Source organism: Cavia porcellus, unplaced genomic scaffold (genome assembly GCF_034190915.1).
Source record: "Cavia porcellus strain 051 isolate PalLab524CR breed Dunkin Hartley unplaced genomic scaffold, mCavPor4.1 scaffold_1, whole genome shotgun sequence".
NCBI lineage: Eukaryota > Metazoa > Chordata > Mammalia > Rodentia > Caviidae > Cavia > Cavia porcellus.
Window position 1 is genome coordinate 79,213,102 of NW_026947484.1, and position 23,100 is coordinate 79,236,201.

Here is a 23,100-nt window from a genome sequence, read left to right on the forward strand (position 1 = left end):
GCTTGACTCACCAGTGGTTCCTACATGATGGTTTCATGCATGACTGTATTACTTCTACTGCAAGCTGCCCCACAGAACAGTTATACATGTACCACCAGTGGTTCAAGCCAGCAGAAATGTGCTTAGGACCTTCTGCAATGATTTCACAGCCCCTCATAGGTCTGGGGCTCACTTTTGAAAAAATCACAGCTTCAATCAAAAACTAGTATACTTAGATTGAAATGTAATTCGGGTTCTTTTTACCAAAATCCAGTAGGCCATAGGTCTTTCATCTTCTCTTACCTCGCCCATGACTGCTATGGGTGTTTCTCCTGTTGCCTGAGCAACACGATGTTCTACTAAGTAGAACATGTACTCATCGTAGAGTAGACGGATCAGGTGGAAGGAGCCAAAGCTAGCAGCACTGCGTAAGGTTAAGTCCCGAATAACCATTGAGCTGTGCCAAGAAAAAAGACATACACAACCAAATTAGTGACAGCAATTAGAGATAAAGCTTTTACTCTTACTGGAAGAAGCTGGTAGCATGAAACTTGCCATGGAGTAATTTCATTATTGAAAGCAGATAGCTCAACTAATTTAAACAGAATATTAAAGAGATACTCCTCGCCAAGGCTCACTTCCTACTAGACCAAACAGGGAAACATGATTTTTTTACCCTAGATGTGCCTCCAATTCTACTAATGAATCAGAATTCAATAACAACAACAAAAAAGATTTTTCAAAGGCTGACAACTCACTACCTGTAGTAGAGCAAATCAAAATGAAAATTCTATCGATGTTAGCATTCTACAAATGATAAGCACTTTTAGGATATACTTTGGAAAAAATATGTATCTCAACAAGATACAAGTACAAAATACCAGTATTTGTATAAGTACAAAAATACTAAGGAATGTTCCCAGAAAGTTCATGTAAAATGCAGGTGAATATATATGGGATTCCAGCTAGTGTAGTTGGAAGGCTAATTTATTACATGATTCCAGGTTGTTTTTTTTTTACTAATTTTCTTCAAAGTAAGGTGATTCACTATTAGAATGTAGCATGATAAAATCAAGTAAAAATGCTTAAATTATGAACATTTAATTCATATAATACCCAAATATGAATATTAATATAATCCTAACAATATATTCTACTACATTCAAAATAGAAATGAGTTTAGAATAAACCCTTGGCCTCACCTAAGATGTGCCAATCATTAAACTTGATCATGTACTTCAAATCTCTTTTACCTTTGTTACTTAGAGCAGGAATATGTGCATTAAGGTATGTATGCTTGTCATCACTTTAATTCAGTGGCCTCTTTGTAAAGGTTTTTGCCCTACAAATACTAAAATATATTCTTGGAAGAGCATGAACCTCTATGCGTTGTTTTGCAATGAAGAATTGTGAAATGCCAAGCACAATGGAAAAGCAGAACATCTTACTTATGTGTTCTGTTTTGCTTTTTAATCTATTTAAAATAAAGGCCACTAATACTGAATTCTATACATTCAGCTTGGCAAAGGACAGATAATCATTGCACATCTAGAACTCAGAAGCCCTAGATTATTGTGTTGGCTGTTCATTAACTGACTGCAAATATGTAATTTCTCTGAGATTGTTTCCTTCTTGTAGAAAAAAAATGAAAACAATGATTTCAGCGTTATCTAACATTATTGTTACTTTAAAGAAAAAACAAGTTAAAGAATGTGAAATCAACTTATGACTAGGGCATATCTCAAAATATAAATGACTGTGATTAGAACATAGACAATAGAAAAAGTTGAGCTGCTTATTCTCCATTGTTTATGGCAGCAAGAAGGGGGTTACTATATGATACTGGCAGAGGACCCCTCACTTCCATGGATCTGTTTACAAAAAGAAAAAAAAAAGTGAAAACCCCATGAATTTGGAATTAGATCCAGGTTACAATTATGTGATCTTCAGTATGATTGCAAGATCTTTATAAGGCTCAAAGGTTATCCCCAGAGTTGAATGAGAGAAGATACAATAGTTCCCTTTATCTATGGTTTTGATTTCCTTGTTCTTCAGTTACCTGTAGTCAACTGCAATCTGAAAATTTTAAGATAAATTCCAGAAATAATTTATAAGTTCTAAACTGTGTGCTCTTCTGAGTAATGTGATGCAATTTCATGGCAACCTGCTCTTTGCCCCCTGGGATGTGAGTCATTCCTTTGGCCAGTGTACTCACTCTGCAGCCACTACCTATCTGTTACTTAGTGGCTGTCTTGGTTAATCAGATCTTCTGCTACATTACACAGTGCTTGAATTCAAGGAAAGTATATTTTCTTAAGTGGCCTTAAGAGAAGGGATGCTGATAATTGCCAGCATCCAAATATGCCAGAGAAACTGTAAAGTTCATCTTTGAAGTGAAAAGGTAAAGATTCCTGACTTAAGGAAAGGAAAATTATTGTACACTGAGACTGGTAAAATCCAAGGTAAGAAGGAATCTATTTGTAAAATTGTAAAAAAAAAAAAAAAAAAAAAAGAAATCTGTGCTAATTTTTCAATCACACTTCAAGTGGCAAAAATCATGGCCACAATGGCATGATGAGTACTTAGTTAAGATAAAAAGGCATTAAATTTTAGGATTCAATGTTATCTGCAGTTTAGCACTGACTGGGTGCCTTGGAATATATCCTCATGGACTGGGTAGGACTAATGTCTACTGTTAAGAAAACTACAGTGGCAGCTTGGTTGTTGAATAGCTCCAAATTTGAACTTTCTACACTCCAACAGCAAAATTAGAAGAAAAATTTGCTTGGCATTCCAATCTTTGCTCAATAGTCAACCAAAAATCCAACATAAAAAATACTGTATGGGCCAAGCAAGAGTCAGGCACAGGTTGCTTCCCACAGCTGACACAAAGGAGTGATGCTTCAGTCTAAGTGCCACTCTTGGTCAGACAACATATATAATACTTGTGTTGTTGCATTAAAACATTAATCATTGTGCTTTTATTTTTTGTACTTAATAGGCATAAAATATAACCATGGCTCCAAAGAAAGTCAGTGATACCCAAAGGAAAGCTAAGAGAAAAACTATGAGAATCACAACAGAGTTAAAGAAAGAAATCATTGCAAAATTTGTTAAAGTCCTGTAAAAATGAATTCATAAATTTAAGTTTTGGTCTTCAGAACTAGTTTGTTTGTTTTCCATTAGTTATTATTTGAAAAATATGTTCAGATCTTGAACTTTTCAGAGTCTGAACATGAATTTAGAACAAACTATTTGACAACTGAAGTATTACTGTACTCATTACTACACTGCTACATATATTAGAATTAATGATATATTATCATAAATGCTAGTTCCATTGGATAATTCATTAGAAATCATTCCTTTTTTAGATCTCTACTGTATATGTTAATTAAAAATACATGAACATCATCTATACCTATGTGCAGAACATATATGAAAAAATTTTGATCATAATTTTCTTTCCTTTCCTAAAATTTAGTGACACATCATTCACTTGTAAAAATAATTATATGAATCTATTGCAAATTAAATATTACTTTTCCTACAAAAAAATTCTAAGAGCAGAGAGTCCTTCATTATAAAAAGCAAAAAAAAAAAAAAAAAAAAAAAAACCAAAATATTGTTATATTTTAAACTCCTAATTCCATCCATCTTATTGAAGTAAATATTTAAAATGCAGCCCAGAAGGGACAAAAAGTTTAAAAACACACAAAAATATAATTTTATTTGAAATTTTAAAAATGGAAATTAAAGTAAAATATCACATCCTTCCTACCATACTATAAGAGATTAGAAATCCCAGTGTTACAGAATGCTTTAGAAAAGAACGTATTGTCTCCACATGTATAAATTTACAAAATTTTCTATAGAAATTAGATAATATTTGTCAAAATTGAAAATATAAAATTCTTTGACTTAGCAATTCTAATTCTAGAAATTTGTGCAAATCAGCAAAGCTCGTTGTAATTGCAGCAATATTTATATTAGTGAGAAAAACTAAACACCAGTAGGATATTAATGAAATAAAATATGGCTGGCTCACCAAGGAGTAGTGGAATATGGAATTTTATGTAGTAGTTTAAAAGGTAGTTGTATTGAATCGAAGGATCAAAATGTATGAGTTCATTAACATGGAAATTCCGTGCCTAGTTAAAACAAATCCTACCACTAAATAAATAAGACTACCTGATACTTAATCGGCATTGAAATGGCACACTTCATTGAAACAGCTATAGTTACTTCAAAGCATTCATACCCTTTTACCCAGATTTATTTTAAGATATACATACAATTGTCTAAAAAGATAATCATTACATAAATTTTAAAAATTCTTTTGAAACATCAAAAAACATCTGAATGTTTAAGAGAGTAAGAATATGTTTAATGTATGAAACACACATATAATGGAGTAAGTTGTTTATTCACAGAAAGTAAAACTGCCCTGATTTAAGCTACCTATGGTAACTTAGGGCAATCACGGTCTTAAAGTATTAAATGAAAAATTTTTGAAATAGTCATAATTAAAAGCATGCACCATTCTGGGTAACTTGATGAAACTTTATGCAGCCTTGCATTGTCCTGCTCAAGATGGGAATCCTTTTGTTTACTATGCCCATGCTGTCTGAACTTCCCACCTGTTACTTGTTTAGTGACTGTACTGGTTCTCCAGGCCAGCTGTGTGAGCGTTACATGCTGGCGCTAAGTAACTCGTACCGTGTTGCCTAACACTATGCTACAATGGCCCATTATTTATCTTATGTCATCTCTGCATCATCTCACACCATCACAAGCATAAGTACAAGTCCAATAAGACTGAGAGAGAAAAATATTCATATAACTGTTGTAATAGTACATTATTAAAATTGTTTTATTATTATTGCTGTTAATCTCTTATCACATATAATTTATAAATTAAACTTCATCTTAGGCATGCACATATGTATAGGAAAAAGCAAAAGTGTGTGTGTGTGTGTGTGTGTGTGTGTGTGTGTGTGTGTGTATGTCAGAGAGAGAGAGAGAGAGAGAGAGACAGAGAGAGAGAGAGAGAGAGAAAGAAAGAGTCCATGCATGTACAGTTAGCCATACATGGTTCCACTTTGCGTATCCTTTGGAGATCTGGGAGGGCACCTCTGTAGGTTTCCAAAGGTATTTAATGACAAGAAATGCTTACCATACAATGAGAAATGAAAATGTTCAGGGAAAAACATAACAATCTTTGATAAACAAATGGATCCCAATTTTATTTAATACTAAAATAAATGTTTTGATAGTGTTTTTTCCTTCTGAATAGTAAAGCTATGGGTTTTTAGTTTATTATTGTGGCAGTTTTTGTGTTTTCCAAAATTTTCTAATCCAAGCGCATACTAATTTAATAATGAAATATCTGTTTAAAAATATGACATTAATTATATTGTAGAAAAACAATCCTGAGTCAGTGGACTATTAATAAATCTTTCCAGTATAAATATGACATATAAAATAAATGATTATTTATTCCTAAGTTGAAATTTTAGGCCTTTATATTTCTGTTAAATTATAAAATACTGAAATCATGTAATTGATCAAGGAAAATGTTCACAGGAAGAAGTTTTCTGATATCGTTACAGACAGGTTAATTAATTTTTGCAAAAGAATTCACACTTATTCGTTCAATAGATATTTCCTGTGCTCCCCTTCTGTGCTACAGTCTTGTTTTAGACCAAGTTAGACATGACTTTGGTTTCAGCAGAGTTCACAACTAGTAAAAGAGGAAGCCAATTAATATACAGTGTATATAAAATATGAAGTTAGGTAGAGATAAATCCTACAAATCAAGTTTAAAAATATGACAGTAATGGGAATGGGCATTTTAAGTTGAGGTTTCAGAAAGATTTTTTTCTTAAGAGATGATGATCTGTGCAGAAATTGCACTGAAGTGAGGAAAGATTTGTAAGAACACACAGGTGAAGTTTTCCTAGTAGAAAAGAGGGTAGATGCAAAGATCCTGAGGCAGAACTACGACTTGCTCACCACGAGGCGAGGAGGACAGTGAGCAACAGTAAGTTCCGGGGTCACTATATTAACTGAGCCTCTTCTTGTTGGCTATGACAAGGTCTTTGGATATCACAAGTGTATTGGAAATTTTTGAATAATTAGGCAGTCATTTTATTTAATATAAACATATAAAATGTACTAAATGTGTGTGTGTGTGTGTGTGTGTGTGTGTGTGTATAAAATGTACTGAGTTCTCTTGGAACATTTTTAAAATCTGCTACCTTACAATTACAATTCCTACCTTTAAAAAATACTAATAAACATGTAATAAAATTACTGTCATATGTTTATGCTGTTACCATGTACTCAACTACTTTTAAAATCAGAGTGGTAAATGTTAATTATTTTATAATGGTTAATTATTTTATAATGGAAAAATGCCTTAGTGTATTTATCTTCATAATTTATGGTGCGAAAATGGAATATATAGCTTAGCACATTACTCAACACACGTGCCTCACTACATGTTTAAAGATGCAAATCCTGGAATCCTCTCTTCATAGGAAGAGAAATGAGAGCACCAATACCTGTGACCCTCATGTGAACTCCCTCTGAAAAAACTGTAACAGTTAATTCAAAAAGAATACTATTCCTTTTGGAAGATTCATTCTGTCTAGTATTTGTGGACAAACTAGGTTCCCTATGCTCTTTTTCAAGTCATAGTATCAAAACTGCATTTTGTTCTTGATTTTTTGAGATAGGGTCTTGCTATGTAGCCTATGTTGGCCTTGAACTCAAGGCAAACCTCATGACTCAGCCTCCTGAGTGCTAGGTTTACAGGCATCTGCCACCCTGCCTGGCCTTCATTTTGTTCTCTTATTAGCACTGTATCTTGTAGTGCTTGAGACTGGACCTAGGGCCTTCAACATGTCAGACAAACAGTCTATCAGTACGTTATACCCCAACCTGAATTTTGTTCTTTAAACAACATACTATTTGAAAGACTTTTTTTTTTTTTTTTTGTCTTTTTCCTTTTTATCGGTACCGGGGATCGAACTCATGACTGCCTGCTTGCAAGGCAGGTGCTTTATGCCGCTGAGCTAAATCCCCAGCCCCTATTTGAAAGACTTTCAAGGTGGCTCTAAGGGATTCTCTCATCTGTTTTCCCCACAACACAAGGCTCAAAAAAGGCAGTGTTGGTTTTTCTACCCTCTAGAGAGTTAACATGAGCCATACAAAGCCAGGTTAGGAAAAGAGATATCAAGTAGATTATGTTTGCAGCAATATATCAACTGCCATTACCACAATTATCTGCCAATTCATGTCTATATTTCTAAGTATAGAATTTTAGAAATTATGAGATTAAGTATCTGATATCAGAATATGAAGACTTCTGAATTCACAGTGGCATTTACAAATTTACCAAATTTCGGAATTTATAATGTCAAAAATATTTTAAAGTACTCTAATTCTGCTTCTCTGATGGTTTGTGAATACAGTTCTTATTACTCGGTATGCATTTTATGCCTTAGTAAAAAACAGTCCAGACAGTAAAGGGTCTTAACTTTGTAAACCATTGACTTTGCCTACCAGCAGGAGGTATGCATCTGTCTTGATGTGATTCTCTTCTGTGGCCTTAAACTATATGCCTTTAAGTCCTTTTGAAGTGAAAATAATAACTATAATAGTGTCTAATAATAACAACCCTATTATCCTCAGCTCAGGGAGGACAGAGGGCAGGCAAGTGATAATCTACTGAGTTTGTATATCTGCAAAGAACAAGAAGCACAAATAAATAATTTTCTCTCTTTTCAAGATACCTAGAAAAGATCTCTGTGGAAATGAAGGCTCTGTATTCCTAAAATGATATCAACTAAATATAGAGGAGAAAATAATCCAAAGAAGGAGTAAAAGTAAGTCTGAAACTAACAACATAGTAAGCAACAGATATGAAAAAAGAAAACCCTTGATTTTTTTCTGGGTAAAGACAGACTTTGATCATGTAAGTTTCAGAAGAGCCAGTCAGTGTTATTGGTGCCTAATCAATCATTCATGAAGCACATGTACTATTTATATTATTTTCTGGAAAAAATATGAATAAAATGATGACCCCTGAGCAAATAGGGAAGTATCTGAAATCCTCTTAGAAGATGTTCCCAAATTAGAACTCTGCATTCTGTCTAAAGAAGGAAAACATAAATTCATGTAACAGAAGAATAAATCCCCAGGTTAAAAAATATTACTTATTTACCTTTATCTTATAAAATAGAAATCCATTCTGCAATTCTATCCTGCATATACATCATCTCAATGCTGACCCACACAGATCACAGATGTTGTTTGAAGCCTTGTGGCAGGGCTAGAGGATACAGTTTATCCCAATGTTTGCTGTCATACATCATGCAATCAGAAAGTTCTTTCCCTTCAGAAGCCCTTTTGTTTCTATGTACACAAAAATATACACTTCTATCTATATTATTTTAGTTAAAAATGGTTAATATTATTAAGAAGCTATGGTACTATCTTCTAGATATTGTCATGCATCAGAATCACCAGATCTTTTTAGAAAAAAAAAAAAAAAAAGAACCTTCCTCCTGATAATATCCATTCCTAATCACTACGTCTTAACTGTTAAAATTTTGATTTAGTAGGTCTCAAAAGACACCTAGAATTTTTAAAATATTAATTCTAATTTCTGATTTGCAGTTAAGTATGAAAACTGTTATAGTTTTTAAGATTAAAAAACTACCTACATGGTCCTTGCATATATATGAATCAGCTGGAGGTGTTCAAAATATTGACTGCTGTATTTTACCTCCATAGATTCTGATTTAGGTAGGTTTAAGGAATGGCAAAGGTTCTGGTGTGTTTACAAGAGACAGTGATGCTACTGGTGGAAGGACAATAGTTTGGGATCATTAAACAGAACAAAAGAGTAGCGTTGGGGTGGGAATGCAAATCAGCAGTAGAGCGCTTGCTAACCATGTACCAGGTCCTGGTTTCAATCCCTAGGACTGCACAATAAATAAACAACAACTGCATAGAAAAAGAGTTACACTAAGGTCTCAAGAAAAAAAGCCCAAGCAATGTACATTATAAAAAGGAAGGACTTCGGTCTTTTCTTGACTGCTGACAGCTTCTCTAGATTGTAATCTCAGCTATCTTTATTAGACAACTTCTAGGGCTTTGAGCCAGTAAGATTTCCTTTCTTAGCAGAAAGGTCTTCCTGGTTCATTTTCACAAAACAATTGAGTTGGGTTGAAAATGTTTACCACAGAAAGTTGATACTCATTTCTTTTCTTTGTCTGAAAGGCATGCACAGATGCACACTTGCTAGAGTACCTGTAGAAAGACCATTTCAGCAGGAATTGCCTAGCAGCTTTTGGGAAACTGGGTCTTCCTTCATAGGGTTTCAGTGCTTGCATCATCACATTGTCCAGCCACGCAGCCCACTGCTCCAGGGTGCTCTGCTGCTGAAGAGTCATCTTGAAGTCTGTTTCCAACCTCTGAACCATGCTGTCGTCACACTGGCACACCCAGGAAGCCTGCTCCTGGGACAGTTAATGGGCAGCAAAGGAAAAGTTCAACTATCTTTCAACTGAATGTCAGCACACAAACCAGCACACACATGGGGATTTTAATACAAGCTGCAAAGAGTTAAATGAATTAGTGAAATGAACAACTACTTGACAGTTGCTAAGAAAACCACATTTTAAGCTTCAAGAGTTCAGTATTTCTCTGTGCTCATTCTGGTACTTGATACAACCTGGTAAGCATGGGTTTTGGTTTCTCTACATTGATTATCTGATTAAGAAAGTAGATTGCATGATTATTTAAGAAAAGCAGAAATCTGAACTGTGAGATAAAATTTTAAAATTGATTCATCTGAGATTTAAGGCACATGGATAAACAGATTCAACTGGACAAAAGTGGCCCTTCAAGATTAAACAAAAACCAAACATATCAGTGGAGATACCGGGGATAGGACAGAAAAAGTTGGAAGACACTGGGAACAGAAATCCTTAAAGGTTATCTCAAGAGCTATCAAGGCAAAGCTATGAATGCAAATTAATTCACAGCACTGGAAATAACAACATCAACAAACACACTTGGGAAAATGTAGATATGCTACCTGCCAAGGAATCTAACTATCTCAATTTTCCTTCTGGTGGGTTGGGAAGATGTTTCCTATCTTATGCTATATTTAAACTTAAAGGGAAGAAACTCCATTTTTTTGAGGTCAAAATATAAATTTTTGCCAAAACAATATTTGAGTAAAACACAAAAGATTTAAATCTATGTCCTCAGACAACTGAACCAACCTCAAGCAGTAATTTGATCTAAATGAGCTTCGGTTTCCCTGAGTATAAAATTAGAGAAATAAAATTTAACAAGACTTTTAAAATTGGGTTCATAAGGCTCAGATGGGCTTCTTTGAAAAAGTGTTTGTAAAAGTCTTAATTTTAGATATAATAATGTGAAATGTATATAATTTTTCTGAACAATGTTTGTACAGCTTTTATTCTATATGCTTTCAGAGAACAAGCTCATTTAAATTAATTAAGTTGAAATTTTTTAACTAATAAATCTTTAATTTACATTCTTTTAGTTCTAGCATCTTACCTCACCCCCAGATTTTACCTATTTTAAGGTCATTTCAACCCAGAGGCATTTGAAATGCAAATTGATTCAAACTTGATTTACTTTACAATTTTCAACAATAAAATTAATTGAATCACTTTCTATTTTTTCTAATTTTTCTAGCTGTTAGCTCCTAAATATCACTTTTAAATATTTTAAGTACATTATGATTATACAAAAACAACCCTGAAAATACAAATAAGAAAAATAGAACAGAATATCAATAATATCTAAACTGTAGGAATAACATGTTTTTGTTATAACCTTTACATATCCATGTATATATCTATGTTATATCTATGTATATATCTATGTTATAATACATGCATATTTGGCTATTTCTGCATATGTAACATGTAACATGTCTAATATTTTACTTATTCATGTTTATGTGTATTTATTTAAATTTTATATTACGCTAAATGAGGGTCATATATATTCTGCTAAATGTGCTGCTTACTATAATTATATAGCTGTCTTTTTCTATAAGGAAATACAGAGCTATATTTATTATTCAAAGAATAAGTTTGTTTCATTGAATGAATATACCATATTTATATAATAGATCTCAAAACAGACTTTTTTTTAACTCTTTACTTTTATAAATAAATCTAGAATTAGCAATCTTTCAACTATATTTTTACTTTACTCTATATTTGAGGGAATGCCACACTGTTTTCCCAAAGGGGTTTGTAGCATTTTGTCTTCATATCAGCAGTGTATGAGGTTTCAGTTTCTCCACATCCTTCCTTACGGTGATTATTAGCCGTCTTTGTTATTATACCCATTTCGGTATGTCTGAAGTAGTATCTTCTTGTTTTACCTGAATTTCCCTGGTGGCTAATGACATTGAACATCTTATGTGCTTACTGAATAAGTTCATGTTCATTCAGATTTTTTGTCATTTTAAAATCAGGTTATTAATTACTGAGCTGTAATAATTTTGCACACAAGTTCTGTTTGTTTGTTTGTTTGTTTGTTTTGAGGCAGGGTTTCCCTATGTGGCCCAGGCTGGCTTTGAACTCACAGGGATCCCTTGCCTCATCCTCCAGTGCTGGGATTATAGGCATGAGCTACCTTGCCCAGCTTTATACACAGGTTCTTTATCAGACACAGTTTGCAAAACTTCTGAACATTTTGTGGGTTATCATTCCACTTTCTTCCTAAAGTTTCAAATTTTGATTATGGTCAGCTTATGTAACTTTTTTGTTTGTTATGCATTAGGTTAGCAATTTTTTTAAAATATGGTGACAATCAGGTTTATTTCTTTAGTATCAGAAATAAAATATTTGTTAGAATTCTATAATATTATTCTGAAATTACCTATTTTTAGAAGTGTACTTTAAAGTATAAGCGAATAATGCAATTTGATAATGAGGTTAAAAGATTTTTTTTTAATTGAAACTGTAATGTAGCCCAACTTATTGTACCTAATTCTTTTTGAGTGAACAAATATTACTGCGGCAAATTTTACATAAAACTTTGTGTTAGTTCCCTCCAGGTGGGTTATTTGTAAAGCACTGAGTAAAGTACCTTGTCCAAGATCTCACAGACAGTAGGTGAGAGAATTGAATTTCTGCCTAGCTTTGATGTCTGTGGTCTTCTTACTCTTTGCCTATTTAGTAATCCCTGGTGATGTACTGTGCTGCCTTCTAGGACTATATATCTTAGCACACTGTAGCCACAAAACACAGGTGCTGTAAAGTCATAGCTGGATAAAACTTCTTTTTGGGGATGCTGTAGATAGAGATGCAGCCTGTGTACACTTGAGATTTTGAAAAGAAATTTGATGACCCTAACTTAGAAAAGCAAATAGGGTGCAGTGAAGGAATTCAACACACAAGCCCAAATACTGCATGGTTTCTCTTATATGAAAAATTCTATATAAAATATAACAGAAAAGACAAATAATAGGATTAAAGAGAAAGAGAATATTTTTCTTCCAAAGACACATCTCTTAAGAAAACAAGAATACCTGGACATTGGCAAAGTCGACCCGGTTGAGGTCATTGAGCATCTGGTTGATTTGGGAAGTGTTCTGAAGCACTGCGCGAGCTGCCTGGGCCAGGTGATTGAGCGATGTGTATCTTCGCAGAGTCTGGGCAAAGGCACTTACAGCAGCAACCTGTAAAGAAATCCAAGCAAGCACAGATTTCTTTTCCTTTCAGTAAAACAAACCACTGCAATCTTCAGATCTTTCTTCTTCTGCCAAATTTAAAGGCTTCCTCCTTTTGACACTTATTTCAAATTCATTTGGCAAGTTTACTTTAAATTATAGCATTTAAATCTCTTAAACTAAGAATTATTTTCTTTTTGAGCATATTGAGGTCAAGAATAAAACAAACTCCCACATTCTTCAACATCTGAGGGAAGCATTAATTAAACCAGTCTCGCAAGTAACTACTCATCCACATCAAGAAATAAATGACTTTGTCTAGTGAACTTGGGAAAAAATGCTTTTCATTTCCTTTTCACTCTTTTTTAGGATAGTCAAATAGAAACCAGGCAAATAAAAACATTTCCTTTATTTGGAAAAGCAAAATACAAAGTCCCAATTTTAAAAATTATATAAAAAATACTTTCAGAGCCCTATGTTCAGATGCACCCTTACAACTTGTAAAGCAACGTATTAACTCTGAGGCAAAATGAGAGAATTCATAGTTTTCATAACATAGTAGTACACTTATCAGAGATAAGCAACTAGAACTCTTTCAGAATTTGAATTTTTTAAAAGGACTCTCTAGGAAATGATCATTTGCCTGTCAAAATCTACTTGCTGTTCTTGTTTGTCCCACTGTGTGCCCAGGAAGGGGGACATGAATAAAACTCAAAACTACATTAATGTCCTTCCTTGCTCTCCAGATCCAGTTGGTTTGATGAATGACACACACTGATAGGGGACTGATGGATGAAAATTCCCAGGGATTAGAGTATCAGACCTTTCAACCTCTGTTCTCTCTTCCTGTTTGAACACTAACTGCTTCCTTTTTCTAAAGCTAAGTAGAAAAGCCAGGAGATCCTCCACTCTTCCTCCTTGATTTTCTCAACTTTATTCACAGCACTGTGAATAAACTCAAACTGTCTTCATAACGCCCCCTCCCCCATGTGCCATTTGTTTCTTGTGGGATCCTGAACATACTAGTTTGTGTTGAAAGATAACAAAATTAACGCCAAAAAAAAAAAAAAAAAAGCCTAGGTAAATATTTAATTCTTAGAATTTATGAAAATCGGTAACACACTTATTAGATATGATGAATCTAGCCCTTTAATATGTTAAGAACTTTAACATCCAGGAATATATGGTACTACATTAAGTTTTTATGGACATTTAAGTAAATGATAAAAAAGATCAGTTGGTTGAGTGATCAAATGTGAACACAAGGCAAAGAATGCTCTATCTTGATATGAGATGTTTAGGATTGTATGGAACTGTGGGGAAATTCATATATCCTGAGAGAGGAATCTTACATTGTTTCCCATAGCTTGGTGCCTTGGTTCAATTGACATAACACTCTTTTTTTGTCTTTTTCATTTTTATCGAACTCATGACTGCCTGCTTGCAAGGCAGGTGCTTATGCCACTGAGCTAAATCTCCAGCCCCGACATAACACTCTTACAAGACAGTTTTATTGCACACTATAAGCAAAGCAGAAAAAACTGGCAGCTACTTATGTTACCAAAGAGACTCACTGACTAAAGGGCATGAATGTGAGTGACTTTTGATACCAAAATTCAGAAAATAATGATTCAGTCCATTCTTGCCATAGGGGTATGTTCACAGATTAGTAACCTAAAGTAACACAACATGGTATGTATATGATAACGTAGACACTAGAATACTTAAGGGTATGTGGAAAATCTATAGATTAGAACATCTCTAGCTGTGTATATTATATATTTCCTGCTATAATGACTATAAGATAATTGTTTACATGAAGAGATGTTTTTTAAATACAAAAGAAAGAGTAAAAGCATAAAGTGTACCTTGGTTTGTATCATTCTCTGTGGAATATTGTTCATGGCATTGGAAAGCCAACCTTCAAGGCTTTTTGCAAAATTTCGAATGGCTTGGGTCAAGGCACCTAAAAATGATGAAGAATGAAGGCAGAACAACAACAAAAAAGGTTTTTATGCTAGAATAAGGGAAGATGTATATAACATCTGATACAGCACAAACAATTTATACTGTTCTCCTGGATGAAACTTCAACATATTTCTAACTTCTTAGAGCATCCAATAATTATATTCTGTGCTTTTATTTTCTTTTAAAGCTATTTTACTACCAGAAACTTAGGATACATTGTTAGGGATAAACATGAAAACATTTTTGCTTATAGCAACATATACCAGTTGTGAATATATTTATGGAAATTTCTATCTTGGACAAAACACCCTTTTTATTAGCAGCTTTGTGCTCAAAGGCTAAATATATTCTTTATATTGATTGTTTTAAAGCTCTTAATCTATTTTCATATTTTTAGTTTAAAAAGATATAGTGCAAAGCTTTCTTGTTTTTCTCTAAGCATCTACTTACACTAAAACTCATGAATTACAATATTTGCCTCTAACTCTTGCTGAAAAATAAGGTAATTTTTTTAGTTGTCTGACTTGAAATTTTAGGGTAATTACTTTCTACTCCATTTGATAGGTAAATATAAAATATCAGTGTGATATAATCGCTACTACAGAGACTAAAGTTCTTAAGCTACTACTAAAATAATTATTCTAGCTTCTTTACTTATTTGTTAAAACCTGAAACAGAGATAAGGCTCATAACAGAAGATTTTATAATGACTAGAAGCATCTTCAATTATCACAGTTAACTGTGATTCGCTTACTGAGACTGCTCCACAAGTTATTTATTCAGGTGAATTTTACTTCTTCTGTACCCACATTTCCACACTGTGGGGGAATAGATTTAGATATTTAATAAATTAGAGATTAAATAACCTACAACAAAAAATTAATCTCTGTAGGTTCATTACCATGTAGTAGATATAAAAATCTGTAATCTAAGAAAAAAAGAAGGTCCATTTTTGGTCAACTGTTTTCAAGAATAAATACTTTGGGTTTTATTTCCCCCTTTCTATGCTCAAGTGAATCTCACATGCTTCTCTATTACGTGTGTGTGTTGTATTCTAATTTAAGTATTTGAATGAAATAAGAGATTGAAATTACCAAAATTTTGATTAGGAAGAACACTTAACATAAGGGAAAGTCTTAAGACAAGAATTGGAAATGTTGAATTGGAAATTTGTAGACGACTAATATTTTGAAATTCGTAGTTTCCCACATTCACCAAAAAAACAAAAAATAAATAAAAATATTATCCTGTTGTTATGCATTAGAACCATGGAGTGCAGGCATGAATGGAAATGAAAAAGAGTGAAAAATAATCCTTTATGAAACTCATTAAAGATTTCTTCAAGACTCAATTTGGCAAGATGCATTTTCCATTTTCTTACCGTGAGTATATAATAATTATTTCATGAAAAACCCTGAGAACTTGAACAAAATATTTTTAAAAATTTAATATGGGCTTGTTTTATCTAGACAAATGACACAAGGAAGATTATAAAATCAAAAGGTATGTTTTATATATTAAATGACTGTAACTTTTTAGTTTTTTGTACTAAATGACATTCTGAGTCACCTTTAATTATGCTCATAATTAAACATTTATATTTTACCAGTTGAATTCTTCTATAATTCTTTACACTAATTTTTTTTTAGATACGTTGTATTGAATATAGTAGCTTCAAGTCAGATTTAAATTAGTGTGATGTGGGACTTTTTTTTTTTTTAACTAAAAAAAGAAATCCCATCTGGACGGAAAAATGGTAGAGTGAAAACTAGTAGCCAGGAAAATACAGTTTTTAAAAATGAAATTAAGTTTTGTTCTCTCTATAGAGATTCATGCAAGATCAAAATCATGCAGATTGATTCTGGCAACTTTTAAAGACTCATAAGTGGACAGTTTAAAATCTATTTCAAAGCTGACTTGTCTCAACTTGTTGAAAATTAGCTTTAAAATACTAATGAGAAATAGACAGCTATCTAAATTATAGTGCAAATTTCCCAATTTCCTTGGCAGAGGATACATTAACACATCTTATAATTTCTGAGAAATAAAACTATTTAGTTTTCTGCTGAATGTAGTGACAAACTACTCAACAGAAACAGTTTTTCAAATAGAAATTTTCAAAACACAAAAAGCAAGTGTACTACTGTGTACTTAAATTCTGAAACTTAAAGTCAGCTAAAATTGACATCTGATTTAAATTAGGTAAGTGTTAACTTCATAGGTTAAAGTCTTTAGACTCTGGCACAGAGCCACAGATTTCAGAATTGTTTAATGAATATTGATGTTCATTTGTCTCAAAAAGAAACCATTCACTGATAATTCTTCTTCTATCTCATGAGAGAAATTATATGTTGGTGGCAAGATGTCTTAACCTAATGAGTTGTCCCTAGGCAGCTTCTTTGAAACATCTCTGGAGATTATCATTCAGAGCATAGGGAGCAAGAGAGAAACAAAGAAGATCGGATTCTGGAACATAAGCCAGTAGAGAATTTACATAGGGAAATTTTCCAAAACAATTACCATTTTTGTTAATGTATAGTTAGGAAACTTGGGGTAGGTAGAGTAAAACACATTAGCAATTTATAAAAATTTGAGGCAATAACAGCAGGATTTGTTTTATATTGACTTAGTCTTTCATTAATTCACAGGTGTGTTCACTGATATTATACATAAATATGCCAAAGCATCCACTCTACGGTGATGAGAAACAAACTAAAGAATTAATACCTTCCACTGTTATTATGTATAAACATATAAATGTTAACATATTTTCCTTTTCTTCTATTAAGCCCAACTTACAAATTTTCTAAAATAATTTAATGGAAATCATCTGTGAACAGTGTATTTGAGCTACATAGTTGCCAATTTCACAAGCTAGAAGACACCTCTTCCTTTATATATATTTAAGGTCACTATTATGGGCTCATACATATGAAGACATAAAATAGTTTCAACTACTTGTAACAGTATCTATAGTAGCATTTATATTGACAGTAGTAGAAAATAACTTTGTTTGCTAGAAGGTGGTTTAAAAAGCAACAGTACTTAAAAAGATAATCTAATCTAAACTACCTAAGTATGTCATTTGCTTTACATTGAGGATACAATGCTTATGTATTTACATGGAGTTTTCTCTCGAAATGCCAGTTAATCATTACTGTTAACAGACACTGAATTTGTTACACTTAACATGATGTAGATGACACAGTAAATGCTTTTATAAAGGCATTCAACTTCACTAGAAATCAAGATGAATTCATTTCAAATTGAAAGCAAATCATGAAAAGGGCTGGCCCGCAGTTACAGATTTCAATATTTTTTGAGGGTAAAGGAAGGGGCCTTTCTTCTTAGTAGCATAAGTTTTTCATGATTGACTGAGAGTATTCTTACAATTAGTTTATTGGGGCTATCACATCTATAGTTTGGGTCTTTTCTTCTTTTAATTTTTCACACAAGACTGGGAAACAGATAATTTTCCCCCTTTTACTACAGTTTTGCTCCAGGCTGCTGTCATGCAATAGTCTGTGTTGTGTGTTTTCTGTCTGACAAACTTAAATGAAATTAGGATCATTCCAGATTGCAATATCATCTCCCAAAACTTCTTGGGTGGAATGTATGAGAACAAAAGCATCCGTAGTTGTCTGTAATTAACTTACTAGGAATAGGTCTAAGGACGTCGGGGATGAGAATCTCCACCAAAGCCTGGTACATCCCATGGTCACAGTTACACATCCATTTCAGGATTGACTCATGTTTGCACAGAGTTATCAGCTTTGCTTTCGGAAGTCGACTTTCTATTTCACTCAGATTGCTGGTGTGAATAAATGTAGCAAATAAATAGATGGCAAATGAGGATAAAAAAGAAAATGGACTTTAAAAATAGTTTATCAAATATTCCTGAAGTTAAAACTGTATCACCATTGCACTGGTGCCATATGGCTAGAGATATAGATATATTTTTTCCAATAAAATATTCCCCCACGGGTGTCTATGTACATTTATATTTTCTGATAGTCTGAAAGGCAGATACGATAGTAATTCCATGAGGATGAAATAGCTTTATTATAGTTCCCCAAATCAATAAAAATGGGAACTATATATACACACTGAAACCTCAAGAGAGCAGTTTGTGGTTTATTTTGCAAATGGCCAAAGCATCAGTCTATTGACTTAATGTTATTAGGTAAGTTTCACAACTGGTATACATATTTCTAATTTATTGGCTGTGACATATCTACTCAGTCAGGAAAATGAACTGGGAAAGCATATTGATTCTGACCTTGATTCAGTAATGGTAGTGCCATCAGTTGGAGTAGAGGGAGAATAACGCCAGAATGTTTGCCACAATTTTTCTATCAGGCTAAACTGAAGGTTCACAACAACATCCAATATTGCCTAGAAAAACAAAACAGTATTAGTATTACATCATAGTATCACTCATGAAGACAGCCTAATACAACAAAACTGTTGTACATGGTAAACGTTGGGCTCATAAGTTAAGATGAGTTAGAAAGTAAAAGGCAAAAATAACTCTTGAAATGTTAAGCAAGGTAACTTTTATTCCTACCATAACGGCTTCCTCTGCTATCCTCACTTTCACCTCTCTCCTTCTTCTCCATTTTCATGATTGCTTTTCTTCCTTTATATTTTCTTTCTTCTTTTTCGTTCCTTTACCTACTGCTTCATTCTTCCTCCATGGTATTGACACGCTAACTAATCTCAGGCCAGGGAAGGTAGAAAGTCCTTTTTTCACATCTTTCCTCTTTGGGCTAGATGATCACTGGCCATCAAATAGGGTAAAAGCGAAGAGAAGGAAGTGTTCATCTGTGTAGATACAGTTAGGGATGAGTTAACTCTGCTAAGGCTGCTGATCATGGGTTCCAGGGTCCTTTCTGCCATGGCTGGGCAGGAAATATGGAGAGGGCAAGCTTCCAGCTTTTCTCTGGGCAGCAAATGGGCACAGCAGGCCTGCATCTTTGGTCAGATTCATCATGCATTCAACATCAGACAATCTAAGCTCATTTCTGCCAACTCACAGGATCTTTTCATATATCAGCTAACAAGTAGATTCCTACTTGTGAAGTATGGTATTATTTTCAATGCTTAATCTCTGAGGTGCCAAGCTTTTTAGTATCTTTTTCTGTACACATTTGAACAGGTAAAATAATGTCATCAAATGAGATATATTTGAGCCAAATTGTTTCCACAATAAGAATAATTATAGTTCAACTAATTAGCTTTAATGAATGTGATAAACTTCATATAAGTAGGGCTTATTTTTTAAATTCTTCACCTTCCAAAATAATGCCATCTTTCAACTACTGAAGTATCACAGAGGGCTGGAGATTTAGTTCAGCAGCGCTTAAGTGACTGCCTGACAAGCGTGATATCATGAGTTTGATTCCCAGGACCAAAAAAATAAACAGATAACAAATTTAAAAGTATCACAGAATACCCCCCAAAAAGGATCTTCATCTTTCACCTTTTTAAAATCTTGACAACTTCACCTTTGTTTTCTCCTTAATTTTAGCTTCAAGAACAATTTTCCTAGTAACCAAGTTCTTTTTGTTTCTTTTCTTTTTCTTTCCTTCTTTCCTTTTGCTTAATTGATGATGCTAAAATCTCACTTTCCCCATTATCTTTGATGATCATATGTAATTTTAACCTGCCATTGCAATTAATAATTTAGCCTTCAGATAAAAAGTCATGAAACTAAAAACAACTTGTTTATGCAAAGAACATAATTCTGTGATTATTTTGAGTATTAAAAGTCAGAAGTAGTATAATGTGCTTGATATCATCAAAAAGTAACAAGTAGGGTACAACCATCATGACCTAAAAATTGACAGAAGGCAGAGAAAATAGGGGGCAAACTAGCATCCATCTCAGTATTTGGAGAAGGGGAGGCAAACTAGAACATCATAATTCTATAGAGTCTGTGCCATCTGTGAGGATCTGGCCTAAAATGTGATAGAGGGAAATGGATACTAAAAACACTCTAAGACTAGCTCAAATATTAATCAACATCTGTTGGAGGTACTTTCTAAGAATTAGTAGGGAAGGCTGCAAGTAGTTAGATAGTGAAAGTGGAAAAAATTAATAGTCCTCAGCAAATAAATAGATTCAAAAATACAAAATGGAAGCTTTCAAAGGAAAAAGAACACAGGTTTTTCTCAACTCAATGGGAAAATGAAAGTCTTCTTCAGAAATGCATTATTAGACCTGCTTTCTTACTTATAGCTCAGGCATATTGTAAGAGAAATCTCTAAAACTTTACATATGGGTATCCATGAGACTGCTGTAAGATCACTATGTGTACATTTTTAAAAACCAGCTATAGCAATGTAAGAAAATTATGCCTTTTCATTATACTATAAAACTAGTCTTACAAAGTATCTTGGATAAATTATAATTCAAAATATGGAAAATTGGTATATATTAAATTTTCTTTAAAAGTATAAACTAGGAACAGTGAAACAAGTCAAGAAAGGAATAGCAATGCATGTTACATTCAGTATCTCTTCAAACAAATATCTCAGATCTCTAGAAAAGTATTAACAGCTTCCTGTGAATAGTTTGACAAATGCGTAAAACATATTTTCATTGTACTTCTTCTTTGAAATACATAGAGAAATACAAATTAAAGTAATTCATATTCTGTAGAACAAGTGACTATTTTCAAGATTGGTTATGGGATTCAGACAGCTATATTTCAAAAGCTTAAAAGTTTAACAGAGAAAAAAAAGAATTTTTCTTTCCATACATATCACAACGGCCAATGACAGATGGTTGTACACTTCAAACTAGGACACAGAGTGGGGATCATACTATCATTTCCCCCTTAGGTTATTATATATGCCATCATCTCTTTGTATAGATACATTTATTTTTGATAATTGGTATATTATGAGAATTTTATAATCTAAGGACTATTTTAATACTTTGTTATATAGAATAAATACTACTATAAATCTTTGGCAATTAAGTAATAATGCTCCAACTTATATACCGAGTAAATAAGAAGTTCTTTAAAAACACATATTATTTTTGTATAGGCTGATTTGTTTATAGCAAGATTCATCTGAACACAGAGAAATAAGAAACTGTTTAAAGAATATACAAAAGTTTACTGAATGTGATGTTAGATATAGAAAGAAAATTTTTTCTACAGGAATGAGGGTAATTCAGAAATTCTAAAATGTGAAAAGTATTGTAATCGAAGAGAAATGAATCTTAAGTGTTTTTGAGATCCCCAAAATACTGAGTATTGATAGAGCATGGAAGAACTACTTCTGGCAAACGCTGTATTAATGAGAGAATTTCTCCTTGGTTGTTAACCTAGTATCTCTGACAAGCACTTAAATTCATTCAAGCAATTTTTATTTCTGCAATGGGAAAAAACCATCTGTAATGTTACAAACTGAAACTTCTTACTGCATAGTGCACTGCCCGTAAACAGGAGAGCTACCCTAGAAATCTAAAAGATAACAATTAACTTTCAAGCAGACCACAAATACCCCTGAAATTTAAATTTCTGAATATAATCTTTTTTCAAAAGGAGAGGCACTTAAAACTGCACAATCTGTTGTCTCCTTTGTGACAGGAGTGGCAGGTCCATTAATATCCTGGTGTGGAGAAAGCTCACAGCCCTAGATGGTGTTGCCAGTTCTGATGTTGGAAGGAGAACAGCAGTGCGGATTAAAAACACCAAGACCCTTAGTTGAAAGAAAGAGACAGCAACCTACTTACTTACCTTTATGATACTTGGAATAAACATTTAAAATGCTTATGAAAAATTTGAAAAATAACCTTTAATAAAAAACACATACATGTGTGAAACTCAAAAGGGTCTATTGAAAAACTGAGTCTCTCCACTGGGGCAGTCACGCAGTTTTCTTCACAAAGATAACTACTATTAACATTTTCTTGTTCTTTATGGAGTGATAGGTACACAGGGTTTTTTCTCCTCAAATGATAATTACAGGCTATGCACACTGTTTGTGTCTTGATTTTTCCCTTCATAGTAAATCCCGGAACTTGTTCTATCTTAGTACATTTGGAGTTGTCTGTTCTCTGGCTTAGTTTTAGTACTCCAGTCTATAGACTGTGAAAGATTTTGTTTATCTAGTTCCCTATTATATATGGGAGTTACATTATAAAGAAAAAGGGAAGAAACCTCTCTTATTCATCTGTCTCACCACCTGTATGAAAATATTTCTGAAAAATACTTAGAGAATTATAAAAAATTCAGATTAGAATTAAAAAATTGAAAATAAAATGTATTCTCCCTTTCCTGCCTTCCTCACCTCTCTCAGACAAGAAGAAATATAAATTTATTATGGTTCAAAAGAATTAATGCTGACTTCATGAGTCCCCTAAGAAAAGCCTGAATTTTTTAACAAGTTGTCTGGCAAAAC

The 23,100-nt window shown here is 33.2% G+C and overlaps 1 protein-coding gene across 13 annotated transcripts in view; it reads right to left on the bottom strand.

The window, feature by feature from the left end:
• Rfx3 (regulatory factor X3) overlaps positions 1-23,100 on the bottom strand; it is a 289,321-nt gene that overhangs the window by 36,913 nt on the left and 229,308 nt on the right. For all 13 annotated transcript variants that reach the window (XM_063250481.1, XM_063250503.1, XM_063250437.1 and 10 more), the window contains 6 exons: positions 18,963-19,078; positions 18,340-18,494; positions 14,584-14,681; positions 12,575-12,724; positions 9,301-9,509; positions 283-436 (listed from right to left, as the gene is read on the bottom strand). In XM_063250481.1, the coding sequence (XP_063106551.1) occupies positions 283-436; positions 9,301-9,509; positions 12,575-12,724; positions 14,584-14,681; positions 18,340-18,494; positions 18,963-19,078 (882 nt within the window). The remainder of the gene's footprint in view (positions 1-282; positions 437-9,300; positions 9,510-12,574; positions 12,725-14,583; positions 14,682-18,339; positions 18,495-18,962; positions 19,079-23,100) is intronic.